At 42.4% G+C, this 24,267-nt stretch overlaps 1 protein-coding gene across 1 annotated transcript in view; it reads left to right on the top strand.

Moving 5' to 3' along the window:
* Window positions 1-24,267, top strand: part of ELP3 (elongator acetyltransferase complex subunit 3) — a 625,666-nt gene that overhangs the window by 68,520 nt on the left and 532,879 nt on the right. The window contains exon 4 of the mRNA XM_053709529.1: window positions 11,768-11,838. Within this exon, the coding sequence (XP_053565504.1) occupies window positions 11,768-11,838 (71 nt within the window). The remainder of the gene's footprint in view (window positions 1-11,767; window positions 11,839-24,267) is intronic.

The following is a 24,267-nucleotide window of genomic DNA, read 5'->3' as shown; positions in this document are numbered from 1 at the left end:
TTGAATGGACCCTGTATCAGAAGGTCCTGTCTTAGAGGTAGAGACCAAGGCGGACAGGATGACATGTCCACTAGATCTGCATACCAAGTCCTGCGTGGCCATGCAGGCGCTATTAGAATCACTGATGCTCTCTCCTGTTTGATTTTGGCAATCAATCGAGGAAGCAGCGGGAAGGGTGGAAACACATAAGCCATCCCGAAGTTCCAAGGTGCTGTCAAAGCATCTATCAGAACCGCTCCCGGATCCCTGGATCTGGACCCGTAGCGAGGAAGTTTGGCGTTCTGGCGAGACGCCATGAGATCTATCTCTGGTTTGCCCCAACGTCGAAGTATTTGGGCAAAGACCTCCGGATGAAGTTCCCACTCCCCCGGATGAAAAGTCTGGCGACTCAAGAAATCCGCCTCCCAGTTCTCCACTCCCGGGATGTGGATTGCTGACAGGTGGCAAGAGTGAGACTCTGCCCAGCGAATTATCCTTGATACTTCCATCATTGCTAGGGAGCTTCTTGTCCCTCCCTGATGGTTGATGTAAGCTACAGTCGTGATGTTGTCCGACTGAAACCTGATGAACCCCCGAGTTTTTAACTGGGGCCAAGCCAGAAGGGCATTGAGAACTGCTCTCAATTCCAGAATGTTTATTGGCAGGAGACTTTCCTCCTGATTCCATTGTCCCTGAGCCTTCAGAGAATTCCAGACAGCGCCCCAACCTAGTAGGCTGGCGTCTGTTGTTACAATTGTCCAGTCCGGCCTGCTGAATGGCATCCCCCTGGACAGGTGTGGCCGAGAAAGCCACCATAGAAGAGAGTTTCTGGTCTCTTGATCCAGATTCAGAGTAGGGGACAAGTCTGAGTAATCCCCATTCCACTGACTCAGCATGCACAATTGCAGCGGTCTGAGATGTAGACGTGCAAAGGGTACTATGTCCATTGCTGCTACCATTAAGCCGATCACCTCCATGCATTGAGCTACTGACGGGAGTTGAATGGAATGAAGGACACGGCATGCATTTAGAAGCTTTGTTAATCTGTCTTCTGTCAGATAAATCTTCATTTCTACAGAATCTATAAGAGTCCCCAAGAATGGAACTCTTGTGAGAGGAAAGAGAGAACTCTTCTTTTCGTTCACTTTCCATCCATGCGACCTTAGAAATGCCAGAACTAACTCTGTATGAGACTTGGCAGTTTGAAAGCTTGAAGCTTGTATCAGAATGTCGTCTAGGTACGGAGCTACCGAAATTCCTCGCGGTCTTAGTACCGCCAGAAGGGCACCCAGAACCTTTGTGAAGATTCTTGGAGCCGTAGCCAATCCGAATGGAAGAGCTACAAACTGGTAATGCCTGTCTAAGAAGGCAAACCTTAGATACCGGTAATGATCTTTGTGAATCGGTATGTGAAGGTAAGCATCCTTTAAATCCACTGTGGTCATGTACTGACCCTTTTGGATCATGGGTAAGATTGTCCGAATAGTTTCCATTTTGAACGATGGAACTCTTAGGAATTTGTTTAGGATCTTTAAATCCAAGATTGGCCTGAAAGTTCCCTCTTTTTTGGGAACCACAAACAGGTTTGAGTAAAACCCTTGTCCTTGTTCCGACCGCGGAACCGGATGGATCACTCCCATTAATAACAGATCTTGTACACAGCGTAGAAACGCTTCTTTCTTTATCTGGTTTGTTGACAACCTTGACAGATGAAATCTCCCTCTTGGGGGAGAGAATTTGAAGTCTAGAAGGTATCCCTGAGATATGATCTCTAGCGCCCAGGGATCCTGAACATCTCTTGCCCAAGCCTGGGCGAAGAGAGAAAGTCTGCCCCCCACTAGATCCGGTCCCGGATCGGGGGCCCTCGGTTCATGCTGTCTTTGGGGCAGCAGCAGGTTTCCTGGCCTGCTTGCCCTTGTTCCAGGACTGGTTAGGTTTCCAGCCTTGTCTGTAACGAGCAACAGCTCCTTCCTGTTTTGGTGCAGTGGAAGTTGGTGCTGCTCCTGCTTTGAAATTCCGAAAGGGACGAAAATTAGACTGTCTAGCCTTAGCTTTGGCTTTGTCTTGAGGCAGGGCGTGGCCCTTACCTCCTGTAATGTCAGCGATAATTTCTTTCAAACCGGGCCCAAATAAAGTTTGCCCCTTGAAAGGTATATTAAGTAATTTGGACTTAGAAGTCACATCAGCTGACCAGGATTTTAGCCACAGCGCCCTACGTGCCTGAATGGCGAATCCTGAGTTCTTAGCCGTAAGTTTGGTTAAATGTACTACGGCCTCCGAAATGAATGAATTAGCTAGTTTAAGGACTCTAAGCCTGTCCGTAATGTCGTCCAGCGTAGCTGAACTAAGGTTCTCTTCCAGAGACTCAATCCAAAATGCTGCCGCAGCCGTAATCGGCGCGATGCATGCAAGGGGTTGCAATATAAAACCTTGTTGAACAAACATTTTCTTAAGGTAACCCTCTAATTTTTTATCCATTGGATCTGAAAAAGCACAGCTATCCTCCACCGGGATAGTGGTACGCTTAGCTAAAGTAGAAACTGCTCCCTCCACCTTAGGGACCGTTTGCCATAAGTCCCGTGTGGTGGCGTCTATTGGAAACATCTTTCTAAATATTGGAGGGGGTGAGAACGGCACACCGGGTCTATCCCACTCCTTAGTAACAATTTCAGTTAGTCTCTTAGGTATAGGAAAAACGTCAGTACTCGCCGGTACCGCAAAGTATTTATCCAACCTACACAATTTCTCTGGTATTGCAACAGTGTTACAATCATTAAGAGCCGCTAAAACCTCCCCTAGTAATACACGGAGGTTCTCTACTTTAAATTTAAAATTTGAAATATCTGAATCCAATCTGTTTGGATCAGAACCGTCACCCACAGAATGAAGCTCTCCGTCCTCATGCTCTGCAAGCTGTGACGCAGTATCAGACATGGCCCTAGTATTATCAGCGCACTCTGTTCTCACCCCAGAGTGATCACGCTTGCCTCTTAGTTCTGGTAATTTAGCCAAAACTTCGGTCATAACAGTAGCCATATCTTGTAATGTTATCTGTAATGGCCGCCCAGATGTACTAGGCGCCACAATATCACGCACCTCCCGGGCGGGAGATGCAGGTACTGACACGTGAGGCGAGTTAGTCGGCATAACTCTCCCCTCGCTGTTTGGTGAAATTTGTTCAATTTGTACAGATTGGCTTTTATTTAAAGTAGCATCAATACAGTTAGTACATAAATTTCTATTGGGCTCCACCTTGGCATTGGAACAAATGACACAGGTATCTTCCTCTGAATCAGACATGTTTAACACACTAGCAATAAACTTGCAACTTGGTTAATTCAATCTTATTTAACAAAAACGTACTGTGCCTCAAAGAAGCACTAAACGATTAAATGACAGTTGAAATAATGAACTGAAAAAACAGTTATAGCATCAATCCTTAAAAACAACACAACTTTTAGCAAAGGTTTGTTCCCATTAGTAAAGTAACAATAATTAAATTTGAAGCATAAAAATTACAGAGCAACGTTTTTAATCACAGTCAATATATAAGTCTCACAGCTCTGCTGAGAGAATCTACCTCCCTCCAAAGAAGTTTGAAGACCCCTGAGTTCTGTTAGAGATGAACCGGATCATGCAGGAAATACAAGAGTAACTGACTGGAATTTTTTGATGCGTAGCAAAAAGGGCCAAAAACGGCCCCTCCCCCTCACACACAGCAGTGAGAGAGAAACGAAACTGTCACAATTAAAACAAGCAACTGCCAAGTGGAAAAATAATGCCCAAACATTTATTCACTCAGTACCTCAGAAAATGCAAACGATTCTACTTCCAGCAAAAACGTTTAACATAATAAATACCTATTAAAAAGGTTTAATGTACTTTTAACAGAGTAATTCCAGTGAAATACCATCCCCAGAATACTGAAGTATAGAGTATACATACATGTCATTATAACGGTATGGCAGGATTTTCTCATCAATTCCATTCAGAAAATAAAAACTGCTACATACCTCAATGCAGATTCATCTGCCCGCTGTCCCCTGATCTGAAGCTTTTACCTCCCTCAGATGGCCGAGAAACAGCAATATGATCTTAACTACTCCGGTTAAAATCATAGTAAAAACTCTGGTAGATTCTTCTTCAACTCTGCCAGAGAGGCAATAACACGCTCCGGTGCTATTGTAAAATAACAAACTTTTGATTGAAGTTATAAAAACTAAGTATAATCACCATAGTCCTCTCACACATCCTATCTAGTCGTTGGGTGCAAGAGAATGACTGGGAGTGACGTAGAGGGGAGGAGCTATGTGCAGCTCTGCTGGGTGAATCCTCTTGCATTTCCTGTTGGGGAGGAGTTATATCCCAGAAGTAATGATGACCCGTGGACTGATCACACATAACAGAAGAAATCCTTGTTCAATGTGTTTAGAAGCCATGGTGGAACCCCCTCTCAGAATGTGTCCCACTTGTACTGATATGTCTATACACTTTAAAGATCATATTGTTGCACTTAAGAATGTGGCCCAAGATGATTCTCAGACTGAAGGTAACGAGGGTAGCCCGTCTGCCTCTCCCCAAGTGTCACAAGCAGTTACGCCCGCGCAAGCGACGCCTAGTACCTCTAGTGCGTCTAACCCTTTTACATTACAAGACTTAGCGGCAGTCATGGATTATTCTCTTACAGCCTTCTTATCTAAACTGCCCGTGTTACCTGCAAAGCGTGATAGCTCCGTTTTAAGAACAGATTATGAGCATTCTGATGCTTTGGTAGCCGTATCCGATATACCCTCACAACGCTCTGAAGTGGGAGCGAGGGATTTGATGTCTGAGGGAGAAGTCTCTGATTCAGGAAGGGTTCCTCCTCAGACAGATTCCGATACATTGGCTTTTAAATTTAAACTAGAACACCTCTGCGTTTTGCTTAGGGAGGTATTAGCTACTCTGGATGACTACGACCCTTTGGTGATCCCAGAGAAATTGTGTAAAATGGACAAGTACCTAGAGGTCCCTGTTTACACGGATGCGTTTCCGGTCCCTAAGAGGATTGTGGATATCGTTACTAGGGAGTGGGATAGACCAGGTGTTCCCTTTGTTCCCCCTCCTGTTTTTAAGAAAATGTTCCCCATATCTGACCCTGTGCGGGACTCGTGGCAGATGGTCCCTGAGGTGGAGGGGGCTGTTTCTTCACTTGCTAAACGCACAACCATACCAATTGAAGACAGTTGGGCTTTTAAAGACCCTATGGATAAGAAGTTAGAGGGTTTACTTAAGAAATTTTTTGTTCAACAAGGTTTTCTTCTCCAGCCTATTGCCTGCATTATTCCTGTAACTACTGCAGCCGCTTTCTGGTTTGAGGCGCTGGAAGACTCGCTCCAGACGGAGACCTCATATGAGGAAATTATGGATAGAATTAAGGCTCTAAAGCTAGCTAATTATTTTATCTGATAGGAGCTTACCTGTGTCTGATGATAAGCCTGCTCCTAATAAATACTCTATTTCATCTACCTTGAAGACTCTGCATTCTTTTTCCTCTTTTCATAATTATTTTATCACTGACGCTGCTTTCCAAATAGCTAAGTTAGCGGCAACAAATTCAGGTTTCGCCATTTTGGCGCGCAGGGCGCTATGGCTAAAGTCCTGGTTGGCCGATGTGTCTAAATCCAAGCTTTTGAACATCCCTTTCAAAGGAAAGACCCTCTTCGGGCCTGAATTGAAAGAGATTATTTCAGAAATCACCGGGGGAAAAGGCCATGCTCTCCCTCAGGACAAGTCCTTTAAGACAAAGAACAAAACTAATTTTCGTTCCTTTCGTAATTTCAGGAACGGTCCCGCTTCATCCTCTCCGGCTGCAAAGCAAGAGGGTAACGCTTCACAGCCCAAGGCAACCCGTAAACCTTACCAGGGCTGGAATAAGGGTAAACAGGCCAAAAAGCCTGCAGCTGCCACCAAGACAGCATGAAGGGGTAGCTCCCGATCCGGGACCAGATCTAGTAGGGGGCAGACTCTCTCTCTTCGCTCAGGCCTGGGCAAGAGATGTGCACGATCCTTGGGCGTTAGATATTGTATCCCAGGGATATTTTCTAGAATTCAAGGGTTCTCCTCCAAGGGGGAGGTTCCACATTTCTCGTCTGTCTACAGATCAGACAAAGAAAGAGGTGTTTTTACGCTGTGTAGAAAATCTACATACAATGGGAGTGATCCACCCAGTTCCAATCGTGGAACAAGGGCTGGGTTTTTACTCAAACCTGTTTGTGGTTCCCAAAAAAGAGGGAACTTTCAGACCTATCCTGGATCTAAAAATTCTAAACAGATTCCTCAGAGTCCCATCATTCAAAATGGAGACCATTCGGACAATCTTACCAATGATCCAGGAAGGTCAATATATGACTACCGTGGATCTAAAGGATGCATACCTACACATTCCTATCCACAAAGATCATCACCAGTTTCTCAGGTTCGCCTTTCTGGACAAGCATTACCAGTTTGTGGCTCTTCCTTTCGGCTTAGCCACTGCTCCCAGAATTTTCACAAAGGTACTAGGGTCTCTCCTGGCGGTTCTAAGACCGCGGGGCACAGCAGTGGCGCCTTACCTAGACGACATCTTAATTCAGGCGCCGTCTTTCCAAAGAGCCAAGTCTCACACAGAGATTGTATTGGCCTTTCTGAGGTCTCACGGGTGGAAGGTGAACATCAAAAAGAGTTCTCTTTCCTCTCTCACAAGGGTTCCCTTCCTAGGGACTCTAATAGACTCGGTAGAAATGAAAATATTTCTGACGGAGGTCAGAAAATTAAAACTCTTAACTACTTGCCGAGTTCTTCATTCCATTCCCCGGCCATCTGTGGCTCAGTGCATGGAGACAATCGGATTAATGGTAGCGGCAATGGACATAGTCCCTTTTGCTCGGATACACCTCAGACCACTGCAACTATGCATGCTCAAACAGTGGAATGGGGATTATGCAGATTTGTCTCCTCAAATTCAGTTGGACCAGGAGACCAGAGATTCTCTTCTCTGGTGGTTGTCTCAGGATCACCTGTCTCAGGGAATATGTTTCCGCAGACCAGAGTGGATCATTGTAACGACCGACGCCAGTCTGTTAGGCTGGGGTGCGGTCTGGGACTCCCTGAAAGCTCAGGGCTTATGGTCTCGGGAAGAAAAGCTTCTCCCGATAAACATTCTGGAACTGAGAGCGATATTCAACGCTCTTCAGGCATGGCCTCAACTAGCTGCGGCCAAATTCATCAGATTTCAGTCGGACAACATCACGACTGTAGCTTACGTCAATCATCAGGGGGGAACAAAGAGTTCCCTAGCGATGACGGAAGTAACCAAAATAATAAGGTGGGCGGAGGATCACTCCTGCCAGCTCTCAGCAATTCACATCCCAGGAGTAGAGAACTGGGAGGCGGATTTCCTAAGTCATCAGACTTTTCACCCGGGGGAGTGGGAACTCCACCCAGAGGTGTTTGCCCAGCTGACTCAGCTATGGGGCACTCCAGAGTTGGATCTGATGGCGTCCCGTCAGAACACCAAACTTCCTCTCTACGGGTCCAGGTCCCGGGACCCCAAGGCGGTATTGATAGATGCTCTAGCAGCGCCTTTGTCCTTCAATCTGGCTTATGTTTTTCCACCGTTTCCCCTTCTCCCTCGTCTGGTCGCCAGAATCAAGCAGGAGAAGGCTTCAGTGATTCTGATAGCGCCTGCGTGGCCACACAGGACTTGGTATGCAGACCTAGTGGACATGTCATCTGTCCGACCATGGACACTGCCAATGAGGCAGGATCTTCTAATACAGGGTCCGTTCAAGCATCCAAATCTAGTTTCTCTACGTCTGACTGCTTGGAGATTGAACGCTTAATTCTATCAAAGCGGGGTTTCTCTGAGTCGGTTATAGATACTCTGATTCAGGCTAGAAAGCCTGTCACCAGGAAAATCTACCATAAGATATGGCGGAAATATCTGGGTTGGTGTGAATCCAAGGGTTACTCATGGAGTAAGATTAGGTTTCCCAGGATATTGTCTTTCCTCCAAGAAGGATTGGAGAAAGGATTGTCAGCTAGTTCCTTAAAGGGACAGATATCTGCTCTGTCTATCCTTTTACACAAGCGTCTAGCAGAGGTACCAGACGTTCAAGCATTTGCTCAGGCTTTAGTCAGAATCAAGCCTGTTTATAAACCTGTGGCTCCGCCATGGAGTCTAAATCTAGTTCTTTCAGTTCTTCAAGGGGTTCTGTTTGAACCTTTACATTCCATAGACATTAAGTTGTTATCTTGGAAAGTTTTGTTTTTGGTAGCTATCTCTTCTGCTCGAAGAGTTTCAGAATTATCTGCCTTACAGTTTGATTCACCTTACCTGGTGTTCCACGCAGATAAGGTAGTTTTGCGTACCAAGCCTGGTTTTCTTCCTAAAGTTGTTTCTAACAAGAATATTAACCAGGAAATAGTTGTTCCTTCTCTGTGTCCTAATCCTTCTTCGAAGAAGGAACGTCTGTTACACAATCTTGATGTAGTTCGTGCTTTAAAGTTCTATTTACAAGCAACTAAGGATTTCAGACAAACATCCTCCTTGTTTGTTATCTATTCTGGTAAGAGGAGAGGTCAGAAAGCGACTGCTACCTCTCTTTCCTTTTGGCTGAAAAGCATCATCCGGCTGGCCAGCAGCCTCCTGAAACAATTACTGCTCATTCTACTAGAGCAGTGCCTTCTACATGGGCTTTCAAAAATGAGGCTTCTGTTGAACAGATTTGTAAGGCAGCGACTTGGTCTTCACTGCATACTTTTTCCAAATTTTACAAATTCGATACTTTTGCTTCTTCGAAGGCTATTTTTGGGAGAAATGTTTTGCAAGCAGTGGTGCCTTCCGTTTAAGGTACCTGTCTTGTTCCCTCCCTTCATCTGTGTCCTAAAGCTTTGGTATTGGTATCCCACAAGTAAAGTATGAATCCGTGGACTGGATACACCTTGCAAGAGAAAACAGAATTCATGCTTACCTGATAAATTACTTTCTCTTGCGGTGTATCCAGTCCACGGCCCGCCCTGGCATTTAAGTCAGGTAAAATATTTTGTTTAAACTACAGTCACCACTGCACCCTATGGTTTCTCCTTTTTCTTCCTAACCTTTGGTCGAATGACTGGGGGGTGGAGCTAGAGGGGGAGCTATATGGACAGCTCTGCTGTGTGCTCTCTTTGCCACTTCCTGTAGGGAAGGAGAATATCCCACAAGTAAAGGATGAATCCGTGGACTGGATACACCGCAAGAGAAAGTAATTTATCAGGTAAGCATAAATTCTGTTTTTATACATTGCACCTGGATAGATGTTTAGTGAGTGCTGGATGCAAACACAACTGGAAGAATGACCACATCACTTTATGGCACACATTTATGTAGCAGTGCAGGCTGGCTCTTGTACTCTTGCAACAGAAAGGAAACGCTTGTCTTACAACAGCTGCCTCTAAACCTGTCTGCAACCTTTAGAGGTTGTGATGTCAAACATCCCAGACTTCTCAATGACCGACAAGCCCTGCTACTACTAAATGTCGCCACCAATTCACGAGTGATACCCAGGTACTGGACAAAAATGGTATTTATGTGTAGTGTGATAGGAGCGCCTAAAGGTGGATTCCTGCTGCTAAAAAAGTTCTTCCCTCAAAGAGAACTAAATGGTGGATAAGAAGAAAAAATGGGGTTTATTTAGCAGCGCTAAAAAAAGCTAGGAAATGATGATACCAATCTAATTTATGTTTTATACAATCTATTTTATTTAAAAATTCTTATAACACATAAAAACAACAGCAAATGCTTTTCCTAATTAATAAAGGGACGTCTCCCTTATACAACACTTATAAAAACAGACTAGAACCATATAATCCTAGAATTTCAGGTATAAAGGAATTAATTCTATAGATAACATATGGCAAGCAACAAATTTCTAAGATAAATGGTGAATTAAATATTTAAAAGGCACAAATGTATCAATCCTAATAGCTTTACAGTTCTTCAGTAACAAATTCAGTTATAAAGTTACACAGTTACTTTCCTTGGACATATAATTGGCTCAGGTGTGCTGGATAGTTAAAGTGAATGTAAATTTCGATGCTAAAGTGCCCGGTTTTTAAAACTTCGATTAAAAACAGGGGCACTTTAATTCATAAAAATTTTCATTTCACTCGTGTTGTGAAAAAAAACTTACCTTTTAATCTTCACAGCAGCTCCAGCTTCCTCCACCTGTTTCAAAGCCTCTTCCTGGGTCTAAAATGAGGCATCGGCTTCCTCCAATCACAGCAGTGAATCAGACACTGAATCCCCCGGGGGGGAAGCTGTGATTGGAGAATGACCTATCAATCATTTCTGACATCAGAAATGGCTTCTGAGACCGGAGAAAGCAGAAGCTGCTGTGAAGTTTAAAAGGTAAGTTTTTTGTCACAACAGGAGTGAAATGTAAATTTTTATGAATTAAAGTGCCCCTGTTTTTAATCAAAGTTTTAAAAACCGGGCACTTTAGCATCAAAATTTACATTCACTTTAAAAAGCCTTTTTAACTATCCAGCACACCTGAGCCAATTATATGTCCAAGGAAAGTAACTGTGTAACTTTATAACTGAATTTGTTACTGAAGAACTGTAAAGCTATTAGGATTGATACATTTGTGCCTTTTAAATATTTAATTCACCATTTATCTTAGAAATTTGTTGCTTGCCATATGTTATCTATAGAATTAATTCCTTTATACCTGAAATTCTAGGATTATATGGTTCTAGTCTGTTTTTATAAGTGTTGTATAAGGGAGACGTCCCTTTATTAATTAGGAAAAGCATTTGCTGTTGTTTTTATGTGTTATAAGAATTTTTAAATAAAATAGATTGTATAAAACATAAATTAGATTGGTATCATCATTTCCTAGCTTTTTTTAGCGCTACTGGACAAAAATGGGCCGACTCTTATGCTTACATTCCTGTTTTTTTCAAATAAAGATAGCAAGAGAACAAAAAAAAATATTATTGGAGTAAATTAGAAAGTTGCTTAAAATTGCATGCTCTATCTGAATCATGACTGGAAAAAATGAGGTTTTGTGTCCCTTTAACTTGGCACTCATAAGATAAATATACACAATTGTGTGTTCATTGTGGGCTGCAACTCCCACCATACACCATATTACTTCATGGGTAAATGTCACTTCCAGTTCCTAGTATATCCAGTTCCAGTCACTCACTTTGTTCAAGTGTCCCCCATCAGAGAAGCACACTCAGCCATTGGCCCCCAGATACAATGAGCTTAAAGGGACATTAAACCCTATTTTTTTCTTTCATGATTCAGATAGAGAATATCATTCAAAACAACTTTCTAATTTACTTCTATTATCTAATTTGCTTCATTCTCTCGAAAAGCATATCTAGATAGGCCCAGTAGCTACTGATTGGTGGCTGCACATAGATGCCTCGTGATTGGCTCACCCATGTGCATTGCTATTTCTTTAAAAAGGATATCTAAAGAATGAAGCAAATTAGATAATAGAAGTAAATTGAAATGTTGTTTAAAAACGTATTCTCTTTCTGTCTGAATCATGAAATAATTTTTTTGGGTTTAATTTCCCTTTAAAAACCCCTGCTCTAGACAGTGCAGAACAATAAGCAAAAAAGATAATCAGAGGTATGTTGCAACAAACGTTTGTTTTACTAGACCTCATTTATACATTTTTATATTACAATTAAAGTGTTTCATTTCCCTTTATTTTGAAGCTGCACTTTACCATTTAGTTTACAAAAATTTTCTATTGTTCTATTTCAGATTGCGGTTGTGGCTGTCATGTGCAAACCTCACAGGTGTCCGCACATCAATTTCACGGGAAACATCTGTGTGTGAGTATCTGGTTTCTTGACAGATTTTTTTATTTAGTTTTTGTTTTTTAAGAAAAGATGCATTAAATCCATTTTCATGATCACTTATCATAGAGTTAGAGTTGGAAAAAGCCTTTGCTAACACAGGAAAAGGTTTCTGTGATGTAAATACATTAATATGTCTTTTAAAGATTATCTTGTTGATATTGAAAATACAAGAAGTGAGCTACAGATGAAAGGACACTTGGACTAGACTATAACAAGATTTGTAAAAAGGCAGAATACATTTATGCATATTTTTATAAGCTGCAAAAACTATAGTTAAAATATGCAAGTATTTAATATTTAGCTAGTAATAAAAATAATACAAATCCCTGTAGTATACTCCTCGACCATATTATTATGTTTGTTTTTTTAACTTTTAATTATATGATAGTCTTTTAATTTGGTTTTTATACTTCTTAAAAAAGTATATGTTAATTTAATCTTGATAGTCTTATAAATTCTTGTAAGAACTCCATTTATTTTGTTTTAAATAGGGTTGCTAATTCAGGAGTTGATTACAATACTTAAGAAACACGTATCAAATGTTTTTCTACATAAATGTCTATGTAGATTTTTTCTTTCCTATGGCATGGAGAGTCCACGATTTCATTCCAATTACTAGTGGGAATTCAACTCCTGGCCAACAGGAGCAGGCAAAGAGCACCCCAGCAGAGCTGTTAAGTGTCACTTCCCTTACCCATAACCCCCAGTCATTCTCTTTGCCTCTGTCAAGGGAGGATGTTCGAAGATGGTGTCTGAAGATATTAATTCTTTAATGGGTACTTTTCCCTGCAAGCAAGGACTAGGGGCTATGCTGTGTCCATTTCAATATCTTTAGTAAGAGTAATGGTGACAGTTGGAAGATGGCAAGGTAGTCTTTGCTTACCTTTCAACATTTATGCTATCCCCATTTTGAAAACCAGAGTTGGTTACTCTGTTTTTTCTTTGTCTACAGCTCACTGTCAGCCAGCTGAGTTTGTCAAACCTGGAGATGGTGAGAAGAATGAACACTTCTAACTGCAAGTCCCTGTACCCCCTGCCCCCATGGCTTGTGGTCAGTTTGAAAGGCTTAATAGGGGTAAGGGATTTTTTTATAATTTGCTGGGTACCCTCCAGTGAGGGTGGGCAATTAGGGATGGTGTTACTATTAGCCTCAACATATATAACATCTAGTGAAGTTTTTGTTTACCAGATTGGGTTTGGTTACTTCCTCTCTGGGGCAGTGATTTTGTAAAGGAAAAAGGTGTCTTCTTTCCTTTTATAACTGTTTGCTACTGTCAAGTAGGTTGACAGTCATGATTTCTCTTAGATAAGGGATGTTGTTATACGGACTTTAACTTTCCTTATTTGTGGGAAATAGTGTATGTGTCTGAAGGGCTTTAAGGGTACTCCCTGTGTGGTTTAATTCCCCTTCTTATAGAGCTCTTATCGGCGTATGAGATTATTTAGCCGATGCTCTGTTATCTCCCTGTTTGGGTTATGTGTTCTACAGACTAGCGTTAGTCTTCTAAGTCCAGGGGTCTCTATTTTATTGCGTATAAGGCAGATAGTTGCGTATCAATAGCTGTCTCACTCTGCGGGGAGCCTCCCTCTATAAGCTGCGGACAGCCTGTGACTGCAGGGATCGGTCTTTTTCACTGCTTGCTGGGGCTCTGCACCTCAAACAAACTGCTTTAGCTTCCCATTTAATAACGTTTTTACTAAATCCACAAGGGCAGCGCAGAGTTAATTCTTATTGAGATACTCCTACTGGTATGTTAATGTATCTCTGCATAAAGGCGGATCGTTGCGCATCACTATTTAAATTGTGTTGCCATTCGTCCCTCTGTACTTTGTCTATTACAGAGCGGCATCACAGACACACTTTTTTTGCAGTAAGCTTCCTAAGAGGTTACATTTCTTTATTTCTCTCTACTGAGAGATTAAATTGCGGTGGTCAGCAGGGACGGGTTGCAACTCCTAGTAGTTTGAATCCTTGACTGCGTGTTTTGCAGGGTGAGTACAGATCCGGTACGGTGGAGGTAAATTTTCCTGCCGCAGGATTGTTGGTGGGCGCCGAAGTCTGCCATTAAGCTCTCCTAGGGTGCTGAAGAGTGGGTTCACCATGGGGGGCTGCAACACAAAGGGTTTGGAACGGCGATTCCACAACCTTGCTGGACGGCTACGGGCTCTTGGTCTCCCTCTGTTTGGTATTAGCCTTGAGGCAAGGGCTGTATGGTTATGGTGCCTATTTTTCTCTGTTCTCCTAAGAGTTTATAGGAGAACCATTACTGAGGCTTTATAACGGTCGCTTAGTAAAGCGATCCTTTTGTGAGAGGGATTTATTTCTTTTCTCGGGCTAAATGGGTCAGCCTTGGCTATTTAGAATATTAAGTCCCAGATTATTTACCCTCAGTATCAGTTGGGGGTCTAAACCATGTGATGAAAAGGGCATCTCATTGTATGTCTCGCTAAGTATTTTTTTTTTTTTTTTTTTATATATCTTACAATCCTATGTGGTTCTGTATTGGTCTAAACTTTTCCTTAACACAGCTTATTTTCTGTTTAAAGGAGAATAGTATGATGTTTTGCTGCCATCTGGTGTCCATTATTAGTATATTTGCATGTTACTATTCAATGAAATTCCTCTCATATTGAGGTGATTTCTGGCATTTTAGATCTGGATCCTATGTTTAAGTGATCTTAGGTCTCTATGAGGGTATTTTTAGGTATCCTTATTTATGTTCATTTTACTGCAATCTTTTCAAGAGATGATTGCGGTTTGGATGACCTCATGAATGGTCATAATTTTCATAGGTCTTGTATATATTATATATTCTAATATATATTCTTTATAACCTTAGGACACTAATGGTTATTTTCTTCTTGTTGTAATATCCTTTGTTGAATATTATTCTTATATTTTCATATATCTATTTATATGATGCAATTAATCTAATTTTAATTTGTAGTCCATTGTGGATTGTAAATTTATGCCTTAACGTATTCTTAAGCATATGCACATTGTTTTCATTGTCTCTCATTGGGGAGATTTGCAACCATGACTATGTCAATATTTATTTTGTATAGATTTAGAGGGTATACCACAATGGCTTAGTGGTTACTTTTTGCTGCCTTGAAAGCTGTAGGTCTAGAGTTCAAATCCAGATTTGGTTATGCACTCTCCATAATGCGTCCTACAAATATCATTGCCTAAACCAGCCTGATATCAGGTTTGGATCCCTGATGTCCCAGATCCTTGGGCTGTGGAAGCAGTATCCCAGGGATTCAGGATAGGTTTTAAGTCTTATCCTTCCAGAGACAGATTTATCCTGTTCAGGTTATCTGCAAACCAGGTGAGGAGAGAGGCCTTCTTAAGCTGAGTAAAGGACCTATCTTCTTTGGGAGTGAATGTCCCAGTTACTGTGGCGGAACAGGGTCAAAGATTCTTTTCAATCCTTTTTTTTGTGGTTCCCAAGAATAAGGGAATTTTCAGTCCAATATTGGACCTCAAGTGTCTCATCAATTTCTCAAGGTTCCGTCCTTCAAATGGAGACTATTCATTTCATTCTGCCTTTGATTTAGGAGGGTCAGTTTATGATCTCCATAGACCTGAAAGACACATATCTTCATGTTCCCATTAACAGGGAACATCTACAATTCCTGTGGTTTGCCTTTCTGGACAAACAGTTCCAATTTTGTGTCCTTCCCTTCGGCCTTGCCATGGCTCCTCGGATCTTTAAAGAGGTCTTAGGGAACTTTTTGGCAGTGGTCAGATCTCAAGGGATAGCAGTGGCTCCATACCAGGACGACATCTGGGATCAGGTGCCATCCTTTCATTTAGCAAACTCCCATACAGATTCTACTCTTTGTTCCACTTGACGGATGGAATGTAAATTTGGAATATAGTTCCTTGGTGCCAGATACTAAGGTACGATTTTGGGATCGATCATAGTCTCTCTGTCCATGAATATTTTTCTGACGTATGCTGGAAAATCCAAGATTCTTAAAACTTGTCTTTCACTTCAGTCCTCTATTCGTCCTTCAATGGCTCTGTGTATAGAAGTAATTGGTCTGATTACTTCCATGGACATTATTCCATTTTTCTTTATTCCATCTGAGTCTTCTACAGTTATGCATTATTAGACTATGGAACGGAGACCTCTTGGATCTTTCTCAACCGATAATTCTAGACTCCCTATCAGAGACTCTCGATCCTGGTGGATCTTCAGGACCATGTGTCTCAAGGAAGATGCTTCCTGAAGTTTGCCTGGGTGATTGTGTCCACAGTTGCCAGTCTGTTGGGCTGGGGAGCAGTTTGGGGTTCCTTAATGACTCAGGGTTTCTGGATTTGAGTGAAGTTTTCTCTCCAATAAATGTTCTAGAATGAGAGCAATTTTCTATGCTATATCAGCTTGGCCTTAATTGTGTTTGGTCCGATTTATCAAATTCCAGTTGGACATTATCTTCTCGGTGGCGTATATCTTTCACCAGGGAGGAAGTCGGAGCTCCTTAGCTATGAAGGAGATGACTCACATTCTCCAGTGGTCAGAGTCTCAAGATTGTCTTCTCTCTGTCTTCCTCATCCCAGGGGTGGACTTCTGGAAAGCAGAATTTTTGAGCAACCAGTCCTTTCTCCCCGGGGAGTGGGCTCCCACTCCGGAAATATTCTCAATAATAACCCTCAGTTGGGGGGTTCTGGAGTTGGCGTTTAGATGAGATGCCCCTTAGATCCAAGTTTCCAAGGTACGATTCATAATCAAGGGATCCACAAGCAGCTCTGATAGACGCTCTGGCGGTTTCTTGGGACTTCGGTCCTGTGTACCTGTTTTCCTCTGTTTGCTCTCATTCCTAAAAATTGTGGATCTGGTGAAGTGTCACCTCTTCCCCCCCCCCCCCCCCCCCAGAGGTTGCCCTTAATGAACAACCTTCTTTTTCTGGTCCCTTCCTCCGCCCAAATATAGATTCTCTCTGAAGCTGACTGCTTGGAGCTTGAAAGTCTAGTCTTGGCTAGGCATGGTTTTTCTGAGTAGGTCATTGACCAATGCTTCATGCTCGTATCCTGTTACTCGCGAGATTTCCTTAAGGTATGACGTAAATACCTTTTTGGGTGTGAATCGCAAGGTTTTCTGTATGAGTTCCTCGTACTTTGTCTTTTCTCCAGGATGGCCTGGAGAAAGGGTTGTCAGTCAGCTCTCTGAAGGGCCAGTTTTCTGCACTGTATACTCCTTCTTTTTTTTTTTTGTTCATACATCTGGCCGATCTGCCAGATGGCATTGGTCAAATTCAGGCCTATATTTAAACCTGTTGCTCCGCCTTGGAGTCTTAACTTTTTTCTGCTTGCAGAGTTTGAGTTTTCGGCTTTGCAGTGTGATTCTTCATACTAGGTTGGGATTTCTTCCCAAAGTAGTATCAGATCACAATATCAATCAGGAAATTGTTGATCCTTTTTGTCCTAATCCTTCTTTTCAAAGGAACGCCTGTTGCATAATCTGGATGTTATGCGTGCTTTAAATGAAACAAATAAGGATTTTTGTCAATCGTTCTTTTAATTAGTGTAAGGGTCAGAAGGCCACTTCTCTTACTCTTTCTCTGTTTGTTTGAGAAGAATTATCCGGTTGGCTTATGAGACAGCTGGTCAGCAGCCTCCTGAGAGAATTATGGCTCATTCCACTAGGGCTGTCTTTTCTTCCTGGGCTTTCATACATGAAGCTTCTGTGGAACAAATCTGCAAGGTGCCCACGTGGTCCTCTTTGCATTCCTTTTCCAAATTCTAAACATTTTTATATTTTTGCCTCGGCTGAGACTTCCTTTGGGAGAAAAGTTCTTCAAGGGGTGGTGCCTTCTGTTTAGGTCCGCAGTCTTGTTCTCCCTCCCTTTTCATTCTGTGTCCTCTAGCTTGGGTATTGGTTCCCATTAGTAATTGGAATAAAATTGTGGACTCTCCATGCCATAGGAAAGAAAACAAAATGTATGCTTACCCGCCCATATTTAAATTTAAGATGGCATTTTTTTTTTGTACAAACCTCAGGCACCTCTATACCTTTGTGTTATCTTCTTTTTCCATTTCCCTTCGGCCGAATGACTGGGGGTTATGGGTAAGAGAAGTGACACTTAACAGCTCTGCTGGGGTGCTCTTTGCCTCCTCCTGCTGGCCAGGAGTTGAATTCCCACTAGTAATTGGAATGAAATTGTGGACTCTCCATGCCCGGAAGAAGCACATTTATCAGGTAAGCATACATTTTGTTAAAATAATGAATAAATAATTTGATTGTGATTTGACCCCTCCATGTTTTTATTTTTTGTGGTTGGAGCATAATGTTTGTGTAGTGTGTGTGTGTGTGTGTGGTTAGCCTTTCACTATATACATGCTACTGGAAACTGCAGCAGATACTTCCTAATCTCCAAGCTACAGTCCATATAGACCAATGTCTGGGACTACAGCTCCCATAAACATTTTCTTCCAAATTACTACTGCAAGTGTCTTTTTTCTTATTTTTTTCCCTTTCTGCTGTTTTATTCTACCAAGCATGCTTAAATTATATCGGTATAAGGCTACTTTAAAGGGACATTCCAGCCAAAATTGGAATGGATGTGGGTGCATTTTACTTTTGAATAGAAACATGTTTGCTATGTACATGTATTAGCAAAAATGTTTCTAGTAAAAGCTATTGCTGTTTCAAGAGAGTATTTTAGTATGCTACATGCACCAGCATTTTAAACACAACAATTTCTTACACCTAGATTTAGAGTTCTGTGGCCAAAGGGGTGCGTTAGCTACGCATGCTTTTTTTCCCCGGCACCTTTTAAATACCGCTGGTATTTAGAGTTCACAGAAGGGCTACGTTAGGCTTCAAAAAGGGAGCGTATAGCATAGTTTACCGCCACTGCAACTCTAAATACCAGCGGTGCTTACGGACGCGGCCAGCTTCAAAAACGTGCTCGTGCACGATTCCCCCATAGGAAACAATGGGGCCGTTTGAGCTGAAAAAAACCTAACACCTGCAAAAAAGCAGCGTTCAGCTCTTAACGCAGCCCCATTGTTTCCTATGGGGAAACACTTCCTAAGTCTGCACCTAACACCCTAACATGTACCCAGAGTCTAAACACCCCTAACCTTACACTTATTAACACCTAATCTGCCTCCCCCGCTATCGCTGACCCCTGCATTTTATTATTAACCCCTAATCTGCCGCTCCGTACACCGCCGCCACCTACATTATCCCTATGAACCACTATTCTGCTGCCCCTAACATCGCCGACCCCTATATTATATTTATTAACCCCTAATCTGCTGCTCCGTACACCGCCGCAACCTACGTTATCCATATGTACCCCTAATCTGCTGCCCCTAACACCGCCGACCCCTATATTATATTTATTAACCCCTAATCTGCCGCCCCCAACGTCGTCTCCACCACCAACTTACAATTTTTAACCCCTAATCTGCCGATCGGACCTCGCCGCTACTCTAATAAATGTATTAACCCCTAAAGCTAACCCTAACCCTAAGTTAAATATAATTTCTCTTGTAAGGTGTATCCAGTCCACGGATTCATCCTTTACTTGTGGGATATTCTCCTTCCTAACAGGAAGTGGCAAAGAGAGCACACGGCAGAGCTGTCCATATAGCTCCCCCTCTAGCTCCACCCCCCAGTCATTCTCTTTGCCGGCTCTAAGCAATAGGGTCTCTCTCGGAAGGGTAAAGTGAATGTGGTGTTAGATTTGTAGTTTTTGTTCTACAAGCAAAAGTTTGTTATTTTTAAATGGTACCGGTTTGTACTATTTACTCTCCAGCAGAAAAGGGATGAAGATTTCTGCAGAGAGGAAAATGATTTTAGCATGTTGTAACTAAAATCCACTGCTGTTCCCACACAGGACTGAGGAGTACAAGAAAACTTCAGTTGGGGGGAACGGTTTGCAGATTAAGCTGCAATAAGGTATGTTCAGTCATTTATTTCTAGACAAGACTGTGATAATGCTAGAAAAGGACTGATAAGATCCCCATGAGGGAAGGGTAAGCTTTATTCAGGGACTAAGTATAGAATTACAAGCTTACATTACAGGGCTAATTTATGCTGGTTGACACTTTTTTATGGGTTGACACCTTTTTATGGCAAACGGTTTTTACTTATAAACATCGTTTTTGAGATACTTTGAAGGTCCCTTTGGGTTTCTTTCAGGGGTTGTTACCCACATGGCTAGTATTATAACTCCTAGGAGTGTTTCTTTAGGCCTCACAGCACCGGAGTAAGGTGGGAGGGGCCTAATTTCGCGCCTCAGATGCGCAGTTAGATGGACTAGATCTTCAGGCTGTGTTCACATGGTGGCTCCTGCTACAATTTAAGGACCCATAAGAAGCTTTTTCCCCATAAATCCGACTCCTAAGAGAAGGTAGAGCCACAGCAGAGCTGTGGCAAGGTGCTAAATTTGTTTTAACCGGTCTGTTAGCTTACTATTGATCCAGTTTGGGCATTAAGGGGTTAATCGATTTTTTTGCTAGCTGTGCAATCTTACCAATGCTTTAGGTACATACTGTGAAAATTTCAGAAAGTTTGGTGCATTTTTCACTGTTTTGGAAAATTGTGTGCCTTTTTTATTTCTTAAAGCACAGTAACGTTTTTTTGCAAAGTGTGTTTTTGCTTGATTAATGTGATTTCTAAGCCTGTTTGTCTTACTACTAGTCTGTTAAACATGTCTGTCACCAAGGAAAATCCTTGTTCAATGTGTTTAGAAGCCATGGTGGAACCCCCTCTCAAAATGGGTCCCACGTGTACTGATATGTCTATACATTTTAAAGATCATATTGTTGCACTTAAAAATGTGGCCCAAGATGATTCTCAGACAGAAGGTAATGAGGTTAGCCCGTTGACCTCTCCCCAAGTGTCACAACCAGTTACGCCCGCTCAAGTGACACCTAGCACCTCTAGCGCGTCTAACTCTTTTACCTTACAAGATTTGGCGGCAGTTATGGATAATACCCTCTCAGTATTTTTATCTAAGCTGCCCGTGTTACCTGCAAAGCGTGACAGCTCTGTTTTAAGAACAGATTATGAGCATTCTGACGCTTTAGTAGCCGTATCCGATATACACTCACAACGCTCTGAAATGGGGGCGAGGGATGTGCTGTCTGAGGGAGAAGTTTCAGATTCGGGAAAGGTTGCTCCTCAGAAAGACTCAGATATGTTGGCATTTAAATTTAAACTAGAACACCTCCGCTTATTACTCAGGGAGGTATTAGTTACTCTGGATGACTGTGACCCTTTGGTGGTCCCAGAGAAATTGTGTAAAATGGACAAGTACCTAGAAGTTCCTGTTTACACTGATGTGTTCCCGGTCCCTAAGAGGATTGCGGATATAGTAACTAGGGAGTGGGATAAACCAGGTATTCCGTTTGTTCCCCCTCCTGTTTTTAAGAAAATGTTCCCCATATCTGACACCACGCGGGACTCGTGGCAGACGGTCCCTAAGGTGGAGGGGGCTGTTTCTTCACTTGCTAAACGCACAACCATACCAATTGAGGACAGTTGTGCTTTTAAAGACCCTATGGATAAAAAATTAGAGGGTCTACTTAAGAAAATTTTTGTTCATCAAGGTTTTCTTCTCCAACCTATAGCGTGCATTGTTCCTGTAACTACTGCAGCTGCTTTCTGGTTCGAGGCGCTGGAAGATGCGCTCCAGACGGAGACCTCATATGAGGATATTATGGACAGAATTAAGGCTCTTAAGCTGGCTATTTCTTTTATCACAGATGCCGCTTTCCAACTAGCTAAGTTAGCAGCAAAGAATTCAGGTTTTGCCATTCTGGCGCGCAGGGCGCTATGGCTCAAGTCTTGGTCGGCCGATGTGTTGTCAAAATCCAAACTGCTGAACATCCCTTTCAAAGGAAAGACCCTTTTCGGGCCTGAATTGAAAGAGATTATCTCAGAAATCACTGGGGGAAAAGGCCATGCTCTCCCTCAGGACAAATCCTTTAAGACAAAATAAGGACAGCATGAAGGGGTAGCCCCCGATCCGGGACCGGATCTAGTAGGGGGCAGTCTCTCTCTCTCTCTCTCTCTCTCTCTCTCTCTCTCTCTCTTTTTCTCTTTTTCTCTCTCTTTTTCTCTCTCTTTTTCTCTCTCTTTTTCTCTCTCTTTTCTCTCTCTCTTTTTCTCTCTCTCTTTTTCTCTCTCTCTTTTTCTCTCTCTCTTTTTCTCTCTCTCTTTTTCTCTCTCTCTTTTTCTCTCTCTCTTTTTCTCTCTCTCTTTTTCTCTCTCTCTTTTTCTCTCTCTCTTTTTCTCTCTCTCTTTTTCTCTCTCTCTTTTTCTCTCTCTCTTTTTCTCTCTCTCTTTTTCTCTCTCTCTTTTTCTCTCTCTCTTTTTCTCTCTCTCTTTTTCTCTCTCTCTTTTTCTCTCTCTCTTTTTCTCTCTCTCTTTTTTTCTCTCTCTTTTTCTCTCTCTCTTTTTCTCTCTCTCTTTTTCTCTCTCTCTTTTTCTCTCTTTTTTTCTCTCTCTTTTTTTCTCTCTCTTTTTTTCTCTCTTTTTTTCTCTCTCTTTTTTTCTCTCTCTTTTTTTCTCTCTCTTTTTTTCTCTCTCTTTTTTTCTCTCTCTTTTTTTCTCTCTCTTTTTTTCTCTCTCTTTTTTTCTCTCTCTTTTTTTCTCTCTCTTTTTTTCTCTCTCTTTTTTTCTCTCTCTTTTTCTCTCTCTCTTTTTCTCTCTCTCTTTTTCTCTCTCTCTTTTTCTCTCTCTCTTTTTCTCTCTCTCTTTTTCTCTCTCTCTTTTTCTCTCTCTCTTTTTCTCTCTCTCTTTTTCTCTCTCTCTTTTTCTCTCTCTCTTTTTCTCTCTCTCTTTTTCTCTCTCTCTTTTTCTCTCTCTCTTTTTCTCTCTCTCTTTTTCTCTCTCTCTTTTTCTCTCTCTCTTTTTCTCTCTCTCTTTTTCTCTCTCTCTTTTTCTCTCTCTCTTTTTCTCTCTCTCTTTTTCTCTCTCTCTTTTTCTCTCTCTCTTTTTTTCTCTCTCTCTCCTCAGGCCTGGGCAAGAGACGTACACGATCCCTGGGCCTTAGAGATTGTATCCCAGGGATATCTTCTAGAATTCAAGGACTCCCCTCCAAGGGGAAGGTTCCATATTTCTCGTCTGTCTACAGACACGACAAAGAAAGAGGCGTTCTTACGCTGTGTAGAAGACCTACATACAATGGGAGTGATCCACCCAGTTCCAATTGCGGAACAAGGGCTGGGGTTTTACTCAAACCTGTTTGTGCTTCCCAAAAAAGAAGGAACTTTCAGACCAATCCTGGATCTCAAAATTCTAAAGAAATTCCTCAGAGTCCCATCATTCAAGAAGGAGACCATTCGAACAATCTTACCAATGATCCAGGAGGGTCAATATATGATTTTCACAAAGGTGCTAGGGTCCCTCCTGGCGGTGCTAAGGCCGCGGAGCATAGCAGTGGCGCCTTATCTAGACGACATCTTAATTCAGGCGTCAACTTTCCAAAGAGCCAAGTCTCACACGGAAATTGTAGTGGCCTTTCTGAGGTCTCACGAGTGGAAGGTGAACATCAAAAAGAGTTCTCTCTCCCCCCTCACAAGAGTTCCCTTCCTAGGAACACTAATAGACTCTGTAGAAATGAAAATATTTCTGACGGAGGTCAGAAAGTTAAAACTCTTGACTACTTGCCGAGCTCTTCATTCCATTCATCGGCCATTTGTAGCTCAGTGCATGGAGACAATTGGATTAATGGTAGCGGCAATGGACATAGTCCCTTTTGCACGGATACACCTCAGACCACTGCAACTATGCATGCTCAAACAGTGGAATGGGGATTATGCAGATTTGTCTCCTCAAATACAGTTGGACCAGGGGACCAGAGATTCTTTTCTCTGGTGGTTGTCTCAGGATCACCTGGCTCAGGGAATGTGTTTCCGCAGACCATAGTGGATCATCATAACAACCGACGCCAGTCTGTATGGCTATGGTGCTGTCTGGGACTCCCTGAAAGCTCAGGGCTTATGGTCTCGGGAAGAAGCTCTTCTCCCGATAAACATTCTGAAACTGAGGGCGATATTCAACGCTCTTCAGGCATGGCCTCAGCTAGCTGCGGCCAAATTCATCAGATTTCAGTCGGACAACATCACGACTGTAGCTTACATCAACCATCAAGGGGGAACAAGGAGTCCCCTAGCAATGATGGAAGTAACCAAAATAATCAGGTGGGCGGAGGATCACTCTTGCCACCTCTCAGCAATTCACATCCCAGGAGTAGACAACTGGGAAGCGGATTTTCTAAGTCGTCAGACTTTTCATCTGGGGGAGTGGGAACTCCACCCGGAGGTATTTGCCCAGCTGATTCAGCGATGGGGCACTCCATAATTGGATCTGATGGCGTCCCGTCAGAATGCCAAACTTCCTCTTTATGGGTCCAGGTCCCGGGATACCCAGGCGG

The sequence above is a fragment of the Bombina bombina genome, chromosome 4, assembly GCF_027579735.1.
Source record: "Bombina bombina isolate aBomBom1 chromosome 4, aBomBom1.pri, whole genome shotgun sequence".
NCBI lineage: Eukaryota > Metazoa > Chordata > Amphibia > Anura > Bombinatoridae > Bombina > Bombina bombina.
Note: the sequence above shows the minus strand (reverse complement) of the source record. Positions and strands in the feature narration are given on the sequence as shown.